Source organism: Bactrocera latifrons, unplaced genomic scaffold (assembly GCF_001853355.1).
Source record: "Bactrocera latifrons isolate USDA-ARS-PBARC rearing strain unplaced genomic scaffold, ASM185335v1 scaffold_95, whole genome shotgun sequence".
NCBI lineage: Eukaryota > Metazoa > Arthropoda > Insecta > Diptera > Tephritidae > Bactrocera > Bactrocera latifrons.
Window position 1 is genome coordinate 706385 of NW_017537656.1, and position 17805 is coordinate 724189.

Genomic DNA, 17805 nt, shown 5'->3' on the forward strand with positions numbered 1-17805 from the left:
AAAATATTTTTCGCACAAAAAAACAATGAAAAACTATTTCCCGGAAAAAGTTCTCGACCAAAATAAAGTTTTGAAATAAAATGTTTTTTTTTTTTAAGTATTTTTTGGACAAACTAATTTTGGGTTTTTATTTATTTTTAGTTTTGTTTAAGGAAGAATTTCAAAAAATATTTTCCCGGAAAAAGAATTTTTAATGCGCATTTACTTATCATCATAATTTTTTTTATTTATTTAAAAAGGAAATGTTTATTTATGGAAGGACTTTAATCTTACATTGCTCAGATGCTGCTACAAATTTTAAATAAAAACTTAACTACGAATTTTTTAAATAATATCAATAATTCAGAACAAAAATTCTTTCAAATACTTTTTCGAAATCACATATATAATTCAAGACAAATGGAAACAAAATAACCTTGACATCAGTAAACTATGAAAAATGGGAATTACGTGCAATTAAATATCACACTCTGAAAAACAATGCTAATTATTAGTTAAATAGTGTGTTAAAAAAAATGTTTTTTGCTATTTTTCAACTAATTTTCAGAACAGATTAAGGCAGAAATTTCATGCACATTAGAGATAATAGTTAAAGGTTTCCACCATTTTTCACAAATTTGAAACTTTTCATAATTTTTCGGTTCCAAAATTATGTCGCACAGTGTATTGTAGTTGATATGAAACAACGAAAAATACACCAGAACCAAAACATAACCCAATATAGTTGCGCTTAGTTATAAATAAATATAAATATAAATATAAATATTACAAATCATTTTCAATTTTAATGAGCTGTAAGTGCTTTTATCCGTTAGTGGCATATGAAGTACCTATTCTATTCAGACATGCTACATAGATAAACAAATATTTATGTAATATAAATAACAATTATTATATATAATAACAAATATAATAGTACGATTACTGCCACACACTCAATCACAGCAACACACTTTAGCACATTTGAATTAGCACTTGATTTTGCAAATCATAATTTTAATTAAAAGTTGAATATGAAAAGTAAATATGTACTGCGAAGTACTAGGAACTCAATGAGCTGCTGTTATCTTTACAACTTCATATCTTAATTATAAATACACACATTGTATGACATATACTACTAGTACTACTTATATGTATATAAACATGTGTAATCTTTATTACACCAGATCGTTTTTTTTTAATTGATGTATGTATTTTAGATTTATATACATATATATTTGAGTAAGTAAAAATATACAGCATTTACTATATAACCATTTTGCTCAACAATTTCTGCCTAAAATGCGAAAAATCATTCATGACATTGAAAAAATGCGTGAGCGCCGCTAGATTTTTGGCACAGTGGGTGCTTTCTGAGAATTTCGATATAGTATATTTATTCATACTTTTATTTACAGCAAAATATAAATATTATATTATGTATTCAAACTCTGAGTTAAAAAAGAAATATATTAAGTAACTAATAAGTATGCTTTTTTAACTTATACCAAGAAACTTCAAAATCAAAATCAGCTGTTTCGTACTGTGCAATTGTCGCCACAACGAATTGAAAGAGAAAAGCTCAAAGCTGACATTGAAAATTGTGTAAGCCCAAACAAGCGATGTGACGTCAGAGTTTAAGTTTCAGTTCAATTACTTTTCGTTTGGCATTACTTTGGGATTTTACGCGTTTTTAATACTCAAACTGGATTTTCTTACTTATTTTTAGTATTGCCAGTTCTATAATATTCTAACACACAGGCAATTTTCTAAATCCAAAAAAAATTTGCTGAATAATATTGCCTATTCGTATTTAATAAGTTAATTAAATCGGCTAATTAAATGCACTTGCAAATTGATTTAATTACTTTCAATTAAACGCGACTTTATGGTATATATGAGGTACATACATACCTACATGAACGCTTACTATTTTATTAACATGCCTTTTCTCTCAAATGCGCTTTAGAATTTGCCGGTATATCAAAAACCAAGTCAACTCTCTACTATAGTGAACTGATATAATATATAGTATATCTATGGAACTAAGAATTTAAATAATTGTTTAAATACAGATCAATGACATAATGTATAAGGATTTAAGAAATACCATATATAATATGAATAAATGTGAAATATACATTTGTTAGCCGAAAAAGTCCGTTCGTACTTTGTCAATAGATGTCGTTGCAGTCGTCATTGTGTCATTGTGTCCTATAGTGTTGAAAAGGCTAGATTGTAAACTTCATTTAACCTAAAAAGTAAATTAAATTCGATGAAGTTGAAAAAAAGTTACAGCTGTTCAAAAATGAGTGAAAAGAAGGAAAAATAAGGAGAAAACTCGCTGTACAGGCATGTTGAAATTTTTGTATGAAAAAGGGAAGACGCAAGCCACCAATGAAATTTGTGAAGTCTACAGAGACTCTTGCTGTCTCAGTTCGTGTAGCACAACAATGAAGCGCCCGCTTCTTTTCTAGAAATTGCGATGTGAAAGATGCACCTCGCTCTGGTCGACCTATCGTTGAAAAAATTGATGAAATTATGGAAAAGATTGACCAGGACCGTCACATAGTCAGCCATGACATCGCTAAGGAACTTAATATTTATCATTAAACGGTTTTGAACCATTCAAAAAACGCTGGCTACAAAAAGAAGCTCGATGTTTGGATAGTCTGTGAGTAATTTAATTTACCCAATTAACATCAGCGATTCTTTGCTGAGACGAAATGAAATCAAAGCATTTCTGAAGCGTATGGTAACAGCAGATGAGTGGAAAAGATCATGGTCCAAGCGTAGTGAAGCTCAAGAAGCTTCGAAAGGTTATGCTGAGTGTTTGGTCGAACGATTGATTCTACATTTTACTGTCAACAACTGATGAGATTAAAGCAAGCAATCGAAAAAAGCAGAGAGAATCAAAAGAAAGGGCTTCGCCTTCCATCAGGACAACGCCGAACACATATTTTTGTGTGCTAATGTCTCTAGCGAAAAAATGGCAAAAAGTGGTACACCGAATGATACATATGTGATTATAAATATACAAAAAATAAGTTGAAGTTTGATTAGAAATACAACAAGACTTTTTCGACTACGCAATATAAAGAAATTTGCCATACAAATGGTTGCAGTACTAACTGTACATAAGCTTGGCGCTTAGAAAAACACAAATCGAAATGTCATCTGATCAAATCAAAAGCGAACCAGCGTTTTCCGAGAATAGTATCTTGAATCACAAATGGTTATATATCAGTTGCTCAAAACATTCAATGAAGGTCGTGAAGTCATCGAAAAAACTGAAGTCTCATACGGGTCATCCATGCATCTCTATTAAAGACGATAACAGCAAAAACACTAATGAAACGGTGTCTCAAAGTCATCATGAAGCGTGCTAATACTAGACTCGTACTAAAAGAACTGAATCTTTTGCAAAAACGATGACCTCGCATTCATCAAACCTATCATTACTGGTGTCGAGACAAGGGTTTATGAATATGGCGTCGAAACTATCCAACAATTTATTGAATACTTGTATATGCTGAAAGCGAGAAAAGAACTTATTCGGGAGAAAAGGACGTGTGCAAAATTTCAGAGATAAAGACAAACAGATGGAGGAACATGGTTAAAACGACTCAGCTCTTCATGCTGCTCATTTACATATATGGATGAATACTTTATAGCGTCTCAGAATTCATGACAGTCGGCATATACCTACCTACCTCAATATGCCTGATATCTGTTTTTTTTTTTTTTTTTTGATAAATTCTCTCCTTGTCTTATACACATATGAATATTCACACAAACACAGACAAATTTGAATGAGCTGAGTAAGCCGTTTAACCATTTCAGCCAGCGATTTGCTTAGCGAACTGCCAAAGTCAGCTTTGATAAGCGCAGTAGCTGCAGTCGACGTCGGCGCATTTGTTAGCGCCTGCGTAGTTGTCAATGTGTTTATTAAGGTTTGATGAATGATGGTTGTCGCTGATATTTTCTCTCACCAATACCATTACTACTACTGCTCCGAATACATTAACCATGATAGTAAGTGTGAAATTTCCACTAAAACGTGACATTTCTCTGTAGCTATTGTTTTATTTATATAGATTCGCTAGTTAGAGCAGTTATTTAATATTTGTATACTTAAGCTACCAACGCTGTAACAAAATTTACAAGTTTTGTGCAAATACACTACATTGCATTATTTAGTGTTTAGAATTGTTCTTTGAGCTCTTATAAAGCGATAAGTTTATATTTGTCGCGGAATGTTTTTTAGTTTCCTTAGAATTGTTTTAATTTATTATATTAATAAATGTAGATACTAAATTATATTTGCAGACAAGCTTAATTTTTTAAAGGGTGTGTGTCTCAGATAGAATTTTAGTAGCACCTTTCTTCATAGTTTCAGAACCATCAACTATAATATATAGCATACATTTAGGGAGACTCTGTCAGAGTTAGGAACAAGAAACTAAGGGAACTTTAAATAGAAACATTCGAGTTCACCGAATGAACCAGGATTGCAACCATCTACTTACTACAACAACAGAAGTCTGTTCTAAAGCTAATTCATGGGAACCAGACAAACTATATAAATGCGATTAAATATTGCAAGAGCTTTCTTTCTGGTTTTAGAAGTAAATTATACACAGAATAAATCAACAATCACTGTCTATTCTAGAAAATAATTTCTGTTCGAATTTGCTGAGAAGAAATCTACTACTGGTTCTTCATTATCTTCGACTTATTTGCTTAAATTAGAACTTAACGGAGAGTACCATACGAGAACATAAAACTTCCACAATAATTGTCCTACCTTACTAGAGTGGACTTGGATATCCTCCTAAGAGTAAACGCTGAGATCACCACCGTCCAAGAAATACGATGGACTGGACAGGTACGAGTAAGTCCTTGTGGCATTTACTACAATGGCCATATAAAACAGCCCACGGCGCGACGGAAGAGAAGGACTATGCGACCAAAGATGCCTTCTATGAGCGCTTGGAGCGCACATATGAGAGCTGCCCCTGTCAAGATGTTCAAATCGAGCTTGGCTTTATAACGCCAGGGTGGGCAAAGAAGGTATATTTGGCACAACAGTCGGTAAGTTCAGCCTCCATAATGAAGCAACACCGAATGGGTTGAGGATGGTCGACTTCACCGGGGCTCGAAATTGTATTATCTGTAGTACATACTACAAGTAGATTTCAGCATAGGAAAATTCATCAAGCTTCAAGAGACAGCCAGGTGCCTCCGGATCGAAAATCTGCCAACCAGATCAATCATGTTGTTATAGATGAAAGACACGTCTCTAGTGATTTAGACGTGCCTGTGCTCCGTGGTCGAAAATCTACGAAAAGATGCGGCGACTAACAGAAGGTTTCAAGATGGAAGTGGATCTAGTGGCTCATGCCCAGAGCATACTGAAACTATGCAGATAATACTTCTCCAGCCTGCAGAATGGCAATGAAAACATAACACAGACGTTCCATTGCCCGACCATAGAGAAGTTCGAAGAGCAATTACCCATCTGAAAAACAACATAAAATTATAACAATAGAAATATCACAGTGTTAAACAAATTCTAACAAAACTTAGCAACTAGTACAATTTTAAGCAGTTTTATATTAGCGCAAAGCTAGATATTATTAATACCAATTCAGTGCCTTCCACATTTCTTCTGTCAACGATTGCAGCGTAAATGACAATCAAAATGACAATAAACACAATAACGAAGCAAGGTAGTAGTATTAGCCGAAGCCTCAAAGTGATCGTTGGCTTTTATATTGTTTGTTTACGGTGCGCAGCGGCTGTCAGCGCCACGAGTGGACTCAACTGAGCTGGTTGACTGGTTATTGGCTAGCGCTACGGCTAAAACAGTTAAAATTTGATCGACGCGGTAGCATTTCGCCAGAAAGACTTGGCATACAATTCAGTCGTCGCGAGGAGTTGAATTAGTAAGGATCAGTATGAAACAGTGGTGCAGTGGAAATGAGATTTAAATTTGAATTAATGCAAATTAAGTTGGAAGTGTGAGTTAAAAATTTGGAAAAGGTGAAGATAAAAAAGAACAAATTAAATTTTGCGCTGATTATTTAAAATTATTTACAGTGTAAAACAAATTAAAAAAAAATACATTTTTTTTTTAGAAATATTTTATTGGTCTGATGGAGTGTTAACTAAGCAAACGAGGTTGCATACGTTTATATTAATAATATTTTTAATTTATTCAAACAACCGACTTAATCAAATTCAGACGTGTTCTAATGCGCGTTTTTGGAAATACAAATACAAAAATGTTTCCATAAAAGCAGTTGAATTTAAGGGTTCAGTTTGTATGGCAACTACTTATATGCTATAGTGGTCCGATATCGGCGGTTCCGATACATGAGAAGCGGAAGTAAAGAATGTGTGCAAAATTTCAGATCGATATCTCAAAAAATGAAGGAGTAGTTTGCGTATACAAAAATAGACGGACTTATAAGCATAGAGACATGGCTAAATCCACTCAGCTCGTCTCACTAATTTCTTACATACATATATAGTTTAGAGTCTCCATCACTTCCTTATGGTTGTTACAAACATGATGAAAAAGGTGTTCAGGGTATGAAAATAATATATACTTACAGAGTTTTATGTAGTCTAATAACACTACTCAACCAATCTGACTGAAATATTTGTGACTGATGTGCTAAATGGTATGTGGTAAATTTGAGATGTCCTGATTAAGAATTTTAATCCAAAACTTTCCATCACTCAGTTCGAGTTGCTGGGAACGGCGCCGAATCGACTCTCTACGGTCTTCTTTGGCACACTTAGCTCCTGCTGCTATTTCCTCTTCACTGCGTGCTGGAGGTAGTCTATTCGATTGAATATTATACTATAATGAATACTGGGTCTCAAGATGGGTAATGGTGTTGAGAATAGTACGCTCAGTAGACCATAAATTGAGTGAAGCCTGCGAAGTACATACTTTACTGAACGTGAATTTTCGTAATAAAGTTGAACGATTTGTAAACGTTGTTCAGGCGTAAGACTTTCCAAGATGAAATGTCAAACAACACTGAACAAAAATAACATGACAGCTTCACACGACTTCCGCCTGATCTGTCAAAAAGTGGATATTGAAAAAAGTAAAAGCAATTCATCAGCTTCATAAAATCTCATTTTGTATAAATTTCCACGTATATCCAGAACAAAAAGGTCTGAAAAGTGGAAGTGCCATAAATTCTTTGAAAAGCTGTTACTTATACCAAATCTTCTGGTGTAAGCTAGCACAAATAATCAATAAAAAAATTCAAATAGATTTTGCACAACTTTAAGGGACTGCCACGGAAACTTTTTACATATCAAGCGCACTTGCAGATACTTACATAAACTGGCAGCAAGTTACAGCTGTCAGAAGTCCTTTACTCATAACAAAATATTATGTATATCACACTCCTAATTTTTTAAACTCATACTCAACAAATATTACTAATGAACTGAAAATATTTCACCAAAACAGCGCTTAATATTATAAAATGTGATTCCAAAAAAATAATAGTACCACAACTATATCACTAATTCAGTGGCAAGTTACTGTATATATATACGATGCAAATTTAAATTGCAAATTCTCACAAATAAGACGAAATTAATGCATCCCAACCACAATACGGGCTGCATACTCGATCAATTAAACACTAAACAGCGCACGACAGGTTACGAATACCACAACAATAACAATAAATTAATAGTAACGCGTTAAGGAAAAAAGGAACAAAAAAAAGGAAAAAAGAAAACAAAAATAAGTGTGTAATTCTTGAATGGTACGGAAGCTTAACTTTGCCCTTTTTACAGTATCTTTTTTACTGTATCTTTTTATAGAATGCCATCATGGCTCAACACACTTTCACTTCATTGCCGCTTCATCAGCCTTAACTGGACACTGCCACTAGCCGCAGACTTGTCGTAAACGTGGCTTAATGTTCTTCAGCCATAATTAAGCTTAACCTTGAACTGCTAACTGTATTGTGTGCTGGCTCAACTATCCGCACTAGACCAGTCCCTACCAGTCTTCTTGTGACTTGGTAATTTTCCAAGGAATTCTACAAGAATTTTTACATCTCTGTTATGTTTTGCTTTCGTAACTTTATCAAGCTTGTCAGCAATGTAAATTTGTTGCCTATTTTGTAAGTCTAGAAACTGTAAGAAATTGCCTAGTCATTCTTTGTGCCATTTACTAGTTGAAAGCATATTGAGTTATAAATAGTCCTAGGTATAAGTTACAACTTTAAACGCGCTATTTTATTAAACAGCTGCCATTCGTATGCCTATCGATCATGCCATCAGTTTATACATACTTATATACATACATATGTGTATACGTTCACCTGCCACCCACAATTGGGTTACTTGTACAAGGCACACAGCTGTTACAGATTCAAGGTCAGCAATACAGCAATGGGTGTATTACTGTAATGGGTCCACACTTGTCTAAATACTCGTCACATTTATCGTGATTGACTGCGTCACGAATTTATTGTTTTTAAATTTCTCATGCCTTGTGTTTAGTATATTTAATTTGTAGCGTTTTGCATTCTACTCGTTCAATTGATATTATAAAGATAATAAAACAATAAGTATTTAATGTTAAACGCCTTATTTACTTAAGTGCTCGGGCCTTAAGTACGCGTAATTGTTGTGCACAAAAGCAATTTATTTAGCAAGAATTCTAGACAAATCGGCTTTATCACGACTTTAGAATTATATACCTGCATTGCTATTCAATAAGCTGTATTTTTTTTTTTTTTTAATATACAAAGGATTCTGATGACTCCAAGGTTTCCCACTTTTTTAAAGAAAAAACACAAAAACTTCAAATTTAATGGTGAACGTTTGTTATCATCCGAAAGAATATTCTGTGGCATTTATTTTTTGATGATTATCTCTTTCCATTGTTGGCCGCGGCTACGTCTCAAATGGTCTATCGATAAATCCGATTTTCGATCAATCGTTCGCGCATTTTGATAGGTATCTGGCGAATGACAAGAGAGATGCTTTACTCAAGCGCCTTGATCGAAGCAATATTGTTCGCGTAGATTTTAGATCTTACATATCTCCACAGAAAAAAATCAAACGGTCAGATATCGCACGATCTTGGTGACCAATCGATCGACTCAAAACGTGAAATTATCCTTCTCCCAATAACTACATTGATTGATACGATGTGTGGGAATTGGCGCCTTCTTGTTGAAACCAAATGTCGCCGAGATCGCGAGCTTCAATTTCATGCATCAAATAGTCGGTTATCAAGACGTGATAACGGTCGCCATTGACGATAACATTCTCCTCATTTTTAAAGAAGTAAGAAACGTTGATTCCAATGGTTTACAAACCACACCAAACCGTTGTTTTTTGCTTGTTTTCGTACTCATTGCGTCAGAAGTGCCTTATCATTGACCAAAATTTGGCTCGAAATTGTCGGATCTTCTTAGAAATTTTCGAAAGCCCAGAGAGCGAGGCAAAGTCACTTGGAAAGCTCCAGTGGCTTTAATTCTTGCACAAGGAGTATTTTGTACGGTTTCAATTTAAGATCTCGGCGTAAGATGGGTCAAGTCGTTCCATACGTCAGTCCGAGTTGCTACGAACGGCGTAGCCGTCAATTCAAGAAATTAATTCACCATAACATTTTTTAAATACTCTCTCTCTCTCTCTCTAAACTCTCTGATTTAACAAAACAAAGCATTATCGATATCATGCTTTACGACAGAAAAAGAAAGATCGAAATATCTCGCTACAATTGTCCCAGATTATTAAGTAAGCTCATGTACTCCAATGGCTAATGTAAGAGTTCTTCGCGCAAAACATTGTTTTCTCAGATCGAGTCTATTTCTGTTTCTATTATTTTACCAAATCACGAAATATACTCTTCACAGTAGTTTTAAAACATTAATATGGGGTAGTCGAAATAGTCTTCTCGTATTTCTAATGAAACGTCAACTAATTTTTTTTTTTTTTATATTTATAATGAACTTTAATGAACCAAATATGTACCATTTTGGTTGACTACTTTTTGACATTTTTTCGCTTTCCATTCAGTGTAAAATCTTTCTGGTTTCTCGGCAATAACCTGCGACAAGTAATTTTCACAGGCTACTCTTGAAGCCATCTTTACTCCATTAAGGCAATTTTGCATCGACCGAAAAAAATGATAGTCCGATGGTGCACTGTCAGGGCTATATGGTGGATGCATCAAAAGTTCCCAGCCAAGCTCTGCCAGTTTTTTTCGAGTTATTAAAGATGTGTGTGGTCTAGCATTGTGCTGTTGGAAGACCAAGTCCTTTCTGTTGATCAGTTCTAGCCATTTTTCTCGCATCAGTTGTTGACAGTTAAATGTAGATCCAATCGTTCGATCAGGCTGGAGCAGCTCATAGCGAATGATTCCTTTCCAATGCCACCAAACACTCAGCATAACCTTTGAAGGCGTCGATTCTGACTTTGCGACCATTTGTTGAGCTTCACCATGCTTAGACCATGATTATGATTTTTTGTTAAATAAAGCCTGCAATCACACCTTTCGACTTCCCAATATATGTGTAATACTTACTCAGATAACTGTACTTTAACAACAAGCGCTTTAATCAAGTAAAAAATTACGAAATTGTCTTAACTGAAATTAAGGCAATTAAAAAGTGACAAAACTTCACATAATGAGCCCGTAATTTAATTATTTTAATAGTCTTAACCATTAAATTTACGTATTAGCCCACTAGCACGGCGAGCACTTTCAACGAGGAAGGAGTGCAGACATTCATATACGAATAAAAACAGTATGTTGAAATCTTTGAATGTGGGTTTTTATAGCGTTTCATAAACGCTTGGTTGCGTTATCAGCAAGTTTATAGTTTCATACGTAATTTCACAAACCCAAAATTAAGATTTAGTAGACCCAAAAAAACCAACAAATAAACTTAATAAAAATCTTTTTAATCAACAAACGAAATTATTTTTGGTATTCGCCTTAAAATAGGATTTTAAGTAGGCCGATTAGTGCACATGACAATTAGCAAAAATATAACAGCTGATAAGAAATTTACGGCTACGTATATAGTAAAATTTAAGATAAAAGAAAGATACGTGAAATAATAAAAAGTAAACAAATTAAAAAACTTTAGATATGATGTGGATATAAATTTAGATTAACAGCACTAAGGTAGATACTATAAGTATATATTATAGTATCATAGTAACGTTTCAATCCATTTTTCCTGCACCAACAACAATTTTCGGATATAAGTAAACATCGAACAGAATACCTGATTTTCGATAATTATCTTGGCTAACTATCGAACTTAAACTCCACTTCAATTGCCAGCTACTTTTTATTTTTACATGTTAAGAACTGTTTTCGGACAGTTTTTCGGTTTTCGAAAAAAAATCTGTCCCTTCCCTGATCTTGTTTAGAAAATATATAATAAAAACTAAAATTTTAAATCAAATAGTTGTTGAGTTACAGCCCTCTAAAATTATTGTTGAATAAAATTTCTCGAAACTACAGATGATATGATAATTTTTTTTTACATTTTTTTTTATTAAAAAACACATTCTTTGGCTAACACACTAGATAAATTAATTTAGTTTATATATAATAATTATATATAATAGATAAATTAATTTAGTTTATTTATAAAAAACTTTTAAATATGAGCATTTAATTATTTTCTTTTAGTATAACGAAATTTAATTTAAAAAAATTTATTTCTTTACAAAAAAAAAAATTTTTTTTTTTTCTGAAAATTCCATTCCAGTAGCTATTTTCTGCCTTCCAGCGAAAACGCAGAGTTAAGCACAGCTGTAGGCCCAGAAAAGCAAAGCAAAACGCAAAAATACACAATGCAAAGTCACCCAGTTGACCGCCAATTCAGCTGCATTGGCCTTTATTTTTTGTTGTTGTGCCTTTTGTTGCCGGCATCGCTCAAGCATCAACATCACGTGGCCGCAGTGACGGCAATTAACACGGAAACAGCTGGCGTACTACAACAACAGCAGCAGGCAACGCAAACCACGCCACAAGCGCAACAAGAGCGGCAGCAACAACAGCAACAGCAAAGTCAACCACAAAACAACTCAAAGCCAAACATAATAATCATTTTAATTGACGATATGGTGAGTTTTACACACTACTTCATTTCTTCACCACACTAGTGAGCAAATAAGCTTGTTGTGCGGTATGAAAAATGTATGGAGTACTGATTATTAGTTACGAATGTGTAAATACATTAATTTTTTTTAGCTAAAACTTAGTTTTGTGTTTCATAATAAAAAAATGTAATTTCATAACATTATCGAAAGTAGAAAATACAAACAAAAAAATAATTAAAAAATGTTAAAAAATACGATAAATTAATAATCAACAATAAACAAATGAAACAAAAACAATTATTTAAATTTATCAAAGTTTTTTGGAGTAATTTTTTGCATAAGGAAACCAAATGTTTCATCTTTCAAAAAAATACATATGTATGTATATACATACATATATTAATTTTAACAAACAAAACTATGTTTTTTATCCTAGATTTTTGCGAAAACGAAACTTTTTTGGAATTTTTATTAGCATAAAACAGTTTTTTTTTACTTTTAATGAAACAAAAATATTATATTTTTAATTAATTTTTGTTTTCATTTTCATTTTTGTTTTTTTCTGTTTTGATTTTTTAAAACATTATATTATATTTGTTTTGGCAAAACCACTTTTTTGTTTATTGTCTTGGATATACGATTTTTTGTATCGATATTTTAGCAAAAACGAAATTTGTTTGGTATTTTTAGTTCCATAAAAAAATTACAGTTTTTATTTTTTTTTTTCAATTTTTAGTCTACTTTTTTTTACAGATTATATTATTTTATCAAGTCACGGTTTTTTTTCTTCTTATAATTGTGTTTTTGCGTTGATTTTAAAGAAAACGAAAATTTGTTGAGATTTTTATTGGGACAACAATATTTTTTCTTAGATTTTTGGCGAAAAAAATAATTTTTTGTATTTATTTTTTAATTTTTTTAATTTTTTTTAAGTTCTTATAAGCGGAACTTTTTTTAATACAAATAAATTCAATATAAAAAATATTAAAATTGAGTTTTTGCGATAATAAATTAATAAACAACTCAAAATGTATTCAATTTTTTTATGAAAAATTTCTTTGCTGTCTTTATTAACAAAAATATATTAATTTTTTTTTAATATTTACAGTAATGTGCTTCCAATTCATTTTTAAAAAGTTTGTTTTTTGTAATGTTTATATCCTTTTTCAATTTACAACAAATTTCACAAGCAAAAATTTCGTTTTCAATTCAGTTTTTTAAATTTTTGTTACAATTTTTATAGCTATTTTGGAATTTATAAAAAAATTTTACAAACAAAAATTTCAAAATTTTATTCATTTTTGATTTTTATAGTTTTTATTTTCAATTAATTTTTTAAAAAGTATTTTTCCAATTTTTATAGCTATTTTCAAAAAAAAATTTTTTTTTTAATAATTACTTTCTGGTGGCATATAATATGACTTCTTCAATCAAATATACACCTTAAGTAGTAAAGTCAATGAATTATACTCATTTAAAAAATCCTAGTAAAACCATTAATTAATAGGGATTACAACACAAAGATAGACTTCCACGCTATAAGCAACTTGCAGCATATCCATATCCCACTCATCACAGCCTTAAACCAAGAAAACAAGTAAAAGCGCATTAATTCCGCCATTCACACAGTTTTCCTACAAACGTATCACTCATACGCCATGCATACCCACCCAACTGCGCACTAACCCATTTTCCTTACTCTTTGCAGGGCTTTAACGATGTCAGCTTTCACGGCTCGAATCAGATATTAACACCGAATATTGATGCACTCGCCTACAACGGCATCATACTGAACCGACACTATGTGCCAAATCTCTGTACACCCTCGCGCGCCACGCTGCTCACTGGCAAATATCCAATACACACAGGTAACATTATACAGTTGCGCATGTATGTGCATGAGTGCACATGAATATGTATTATATGCGCAGTAGAATGAGGTTTTCGGTGGCAAAAGGCTTAATTGTAGAGGCTTAACTAAAGCGCCTACAAAATATGCTTAATTAAGCGCAAATTAAGTGAAGAGACTTTTTCTGGCACACATACCATTAACAACTTCATTGTGTGCGGCAAACATTTATCTGTACCATATATATGTATATGTATTTTTACCAATTTTCTACGCTTTTCATTACACCTCTTTTTCTCCTTCAACATACAAACAATATTGGCGCCGTTAGGTATGCAACAATCTGTCATCATTAACGATCAGCCCTGGGGGCTGCCACTGCAAGAGCATCTGCTGCCCGAGATACTGCGCGATAACGGTTATGCCACGAATTTAATTGGTAAATGGCATTTGGGTTTCTGGCGCAAAGAACTAACGCCCACAATGCGCGGTTTCGATCATCATTTCGGCTATTATTCGGGCTACATTGACTACTACAATCACACGTTGCATATGTTGGTGCGTGCAAAAAATGCACTATTTTTCAAATTTAATATTTAGTTGTGTTCTCTACAATGTGTTTACGTTTTAATTTCACTTCATTCATTGCCTTTTAGGATCGCAATTATTCGGCAGGTTTGGATTTTCGTCGCGACTTGTCACCATGGCCGGCGGCTGATGGTCTTTATGCCACCGATGTTTTCACTCAGGAAGCGGAACGTGTTATCTATCAACATGATGCGGCGGCAAAGCCTTTGTTCCTGCTAATGAGCCACTTGGCCGTACACACCGGTAATGAGAATAATCCGATGCAGGCGCCGGACGAGGAGGTGGAGAAATTTTTGCACATCACCGACAATAAGAGGCGCACGTATGCAGGTGAGTGGCGCCGTGTACATACATATGTGAGCAAGTAAATATGAAATAAATGCTTTTTAAACTGTAATGCTGTAAAAATTAACTAGGCTTCAAGAAATTAAAGTTGTGTAATAATAGCGACTGGGCGAATTCGTGTGATTAGTGGGACTGGGTGACTCACACATAAAATTTCAGAAGTATGTAAACCTTTTATACAAATTCAGCAGCGACCTGACATCTAATTTTGAAACTCCATCTAGTCTCTTAAGTTGTGAAGCTCCTTAATATCTAAGCCAAGTTCTAGATAAGGCTGGACAGATGCATTGACGGTGTTTCAGCGTCTCTCTCATGCCAACTTCCATGCACTTTCTGCATGTATCGTTGTTACTTATGCGCACCCGGCAGGCATGTGATGTCAATAGATTGTGACCAGTCCTTAGGAGACCATACTAGTGAAAAGCGTTCGTTTTTTCCTTCGTGGCTCTTGCACTTGGTGATTCTGCATGTCTTGAAGGCATTATATATCGCCATGATCCCTGGGTCAGCAACTTGCAAGAGCCCCGAAATCCTGTATATACATACCTACCTCCCTGCATCTAAACACATTATCTGCTTTATGTTGTTTCCTGCATTGTTAGCTACCTCAGCCGCTTTTCTGACCGCAAATACATTCTGAAAGCTTAAAGGTTCGCCTGAGTTATAGCGCCGTGAAGTAGATCCCGGCTCCTAGTCCATCAATCATTTTGGATCCGTCTGTAGAGATGTTGTAAGCTCTGCTGGCGACTAGCGCCTGTACCCTCTCTTAAGATAACTTGAAACCTTATCTCTCAAACAAGGCAAAATGGTGGTGGTCTATTTTATCCATCAATCCCCTGCTTATGGAGCTATGCGCGAAGGTCCTGGTGGAGAATACCCCTAACGCCTCCAATTTTGCAATATTTCAGATCAACAGCTCTTGTTGTTGTAGCGGCAAAATTCTGCCGAGTTAACTGTCCTTGGCCGGATAAAAGTTCGAGTCCGTTCCAGTTACGTAAACCTTATCGCCGTGGGAACGATCCGCAGCGATCCGACATCGGCGGTTCGGACAAATGAGCAATCTCTTGAACAGAGCAGACGGTGTGCGTGATTTCAAATAGCTATCTCACTGTGAGACTTGTTAGCGTATATGCAGACAGATGAAAATGACTAAATAAAGAATAATTAAACACCAATTCAAGAATATATGTACACTCAATGAGAAAACGCTAATGCCTCATGAGCCCTGTTGAAAATTTCGAAGATACAGTGACAGTACAACATTAGCAGAGAATTTACACTATATGCTGCGTTTATTCAAACCTTGTTGGACCCTTCCAAACATCAACTCAGAAAGCAAAGAGTAAGCTTGGGTTGAATGGGTAAATGGTACCGTTTTCCATTTGATGCTACTACCCTACTTGTCTAATTCCAGTTGTTTGTTCGATTCACAGTCAGGCAGGTTCGATCTCTGAACAAAATTTGACATGAAAACGTTGAATTTTATTGGAACTTTTCAGGAGCTCATAGAGCAAACGAATGTCGCTTAAGCTTCTGTTATTGCACAAGTTTCTTTTGTATTCCATTCAGCCTTTCCGTGACTCTTACATCAACTTTTAGTTTAGTTTTAGTTGCTCTATTTTCATTAACGAATCTTTAATTTTTCCTGTAGGTATGGTCTCACGCCTGGATGACAGCGTTGGTCGCGTAGTACGTGCGCTTTCGAATAAAGGTATGCTGAACAACTCAATAGTGTTGCTATACTCCGACAATGGTGCGCCAACTGTGGGCATACACTCGAATGCCGGCTCCAATTATCCCTTCCGTGGCGTAAGTACTCATATATCAAATTGCGAAATATTATACAACACAATTAAAAGCAATTAACGCTCCTCACATATTTTTGCACGCGCAGCAAAAGGAATCACCATGGGAAGGCGGTTTACGCTCGGCTGGACTCATCTGGAGTCCACTCTTGCAACAGCAACGTTACGTTTCGAATCAAGTCGTACATGCAATCGATTGGCTGCCCACTTTAGCCAGCGCGGCCGGCATAACACTGCCAACCAAACTGCAACTGGATGGTGTGAATTTATGGCGCGTGCTTAGCGAAAATGGCGCGCCACAACCGCGACGCCTCATACACGTGCTGGATGACAATGTTGGCTATAGCTCTTATACACGCGGCACGCTCAAGTACGTGAATGGCAGCAGCTTTCGTGGTCAATACGATGGCTGGTTGGGCGATTTACCAGCCGTCGAACAAGATCCCACCGCGCCGTATTATGCGCAGCAAGTGCTCTCCTCAGAGGTACAACACGTGCTCGGCAGTGAAGCGCTCAGCGTAGAACAGGTGGAGAGCTTACGCGCTCAAGCCACACATCAATGCCCCAACAATAATGAGGATTACACACAAGAAGTCTATCGCTGCGAGCCACTGCTGGAACCATGCTTCTTCGATATTGAAAAGGATCCTTGTGAACGTTACAATCTGGCTAAGCTCTATCCACTACAGGTACAGCTTCTGGCTCAAGAAGTGGAGCAATTTAGACAAGGCGCGGTGGAGAGTGCACAGAATACATTTAGTGATCCGCGCTGTGATCCAGCTTTGCATGGTGGTGTCTGGGAATGGTGGGCGGCGACATCGGCAGCGAATTCGCTCTGGGATTTTGGCCTTAAAGGAGCTGAGTATGCGGCCGTGTTGAATGTTTTAGCGCTTGCTTGGCGTAGCATACTGACAGACCTTTGAAGGGATGCTCAAAAATTTTAAATGCATTTAATTAGCAATTAGTAATAAAAGATAAGGAATTGTATGAAATGTTTTTTATATTTTTTAAGTTATTTAGTTCTTGCCAATTGTAGTAAGTTTACAATAAAATTTAATTGAAAACAAAACTCACTAACTATATTACTTATGTGGCTTTTTTATGATAATGCATAAAATG

The 17805-nt window shown here is 34.8% G+C and overlaps 1 protein-coding gene across 5 annotated transcripts; it reads left to right on the top strand.

Annotated features, from left to right (window-relative positions):
• The first annotated feature begins 5792 nt into the window (after nucleotides 1–5792).
• LOC108977785 (arylsulfatase B) lies at nucleotides 5793–17673 on the top strand. 5 transcript variants are annotated; one of them, XM_018947685.1, is made up of 7 exons: nucleotides 5793–6005; nucleotides 11766–12123; nucleotides 13808–13967; nucleotides 14280–14506; nucleotides 14605–14866; nucleotides 16533–16690; nucleotides 16776–17673. In XM_018947685.1, exons 1-7 carry the CDS (start codon nucleotides 5965–5967, stop codon nucleotides 17607–17609), a joined length of 2040 nt encoding a protein of 679 aa, XP_018803230.1. In that variant the 5' UTR covers nucleotides 5793–5964; the 3' UTR covers nucleotides 17610–17673. The 5 variants fall into 5 exon arrangements, with proteins under 5 accessions (XP_018803230.1, XP_018803231.1, XP_018803235.1 ...); XM_018947686.1 differs by having other exon boundaries at nucleotides 11769–12123; XM_018947690.1 differs by having other exon boundaries at nucleotides 5794–6027.
• Nucleotides 17674–17805: the final 132 nt, after the last annotated feature.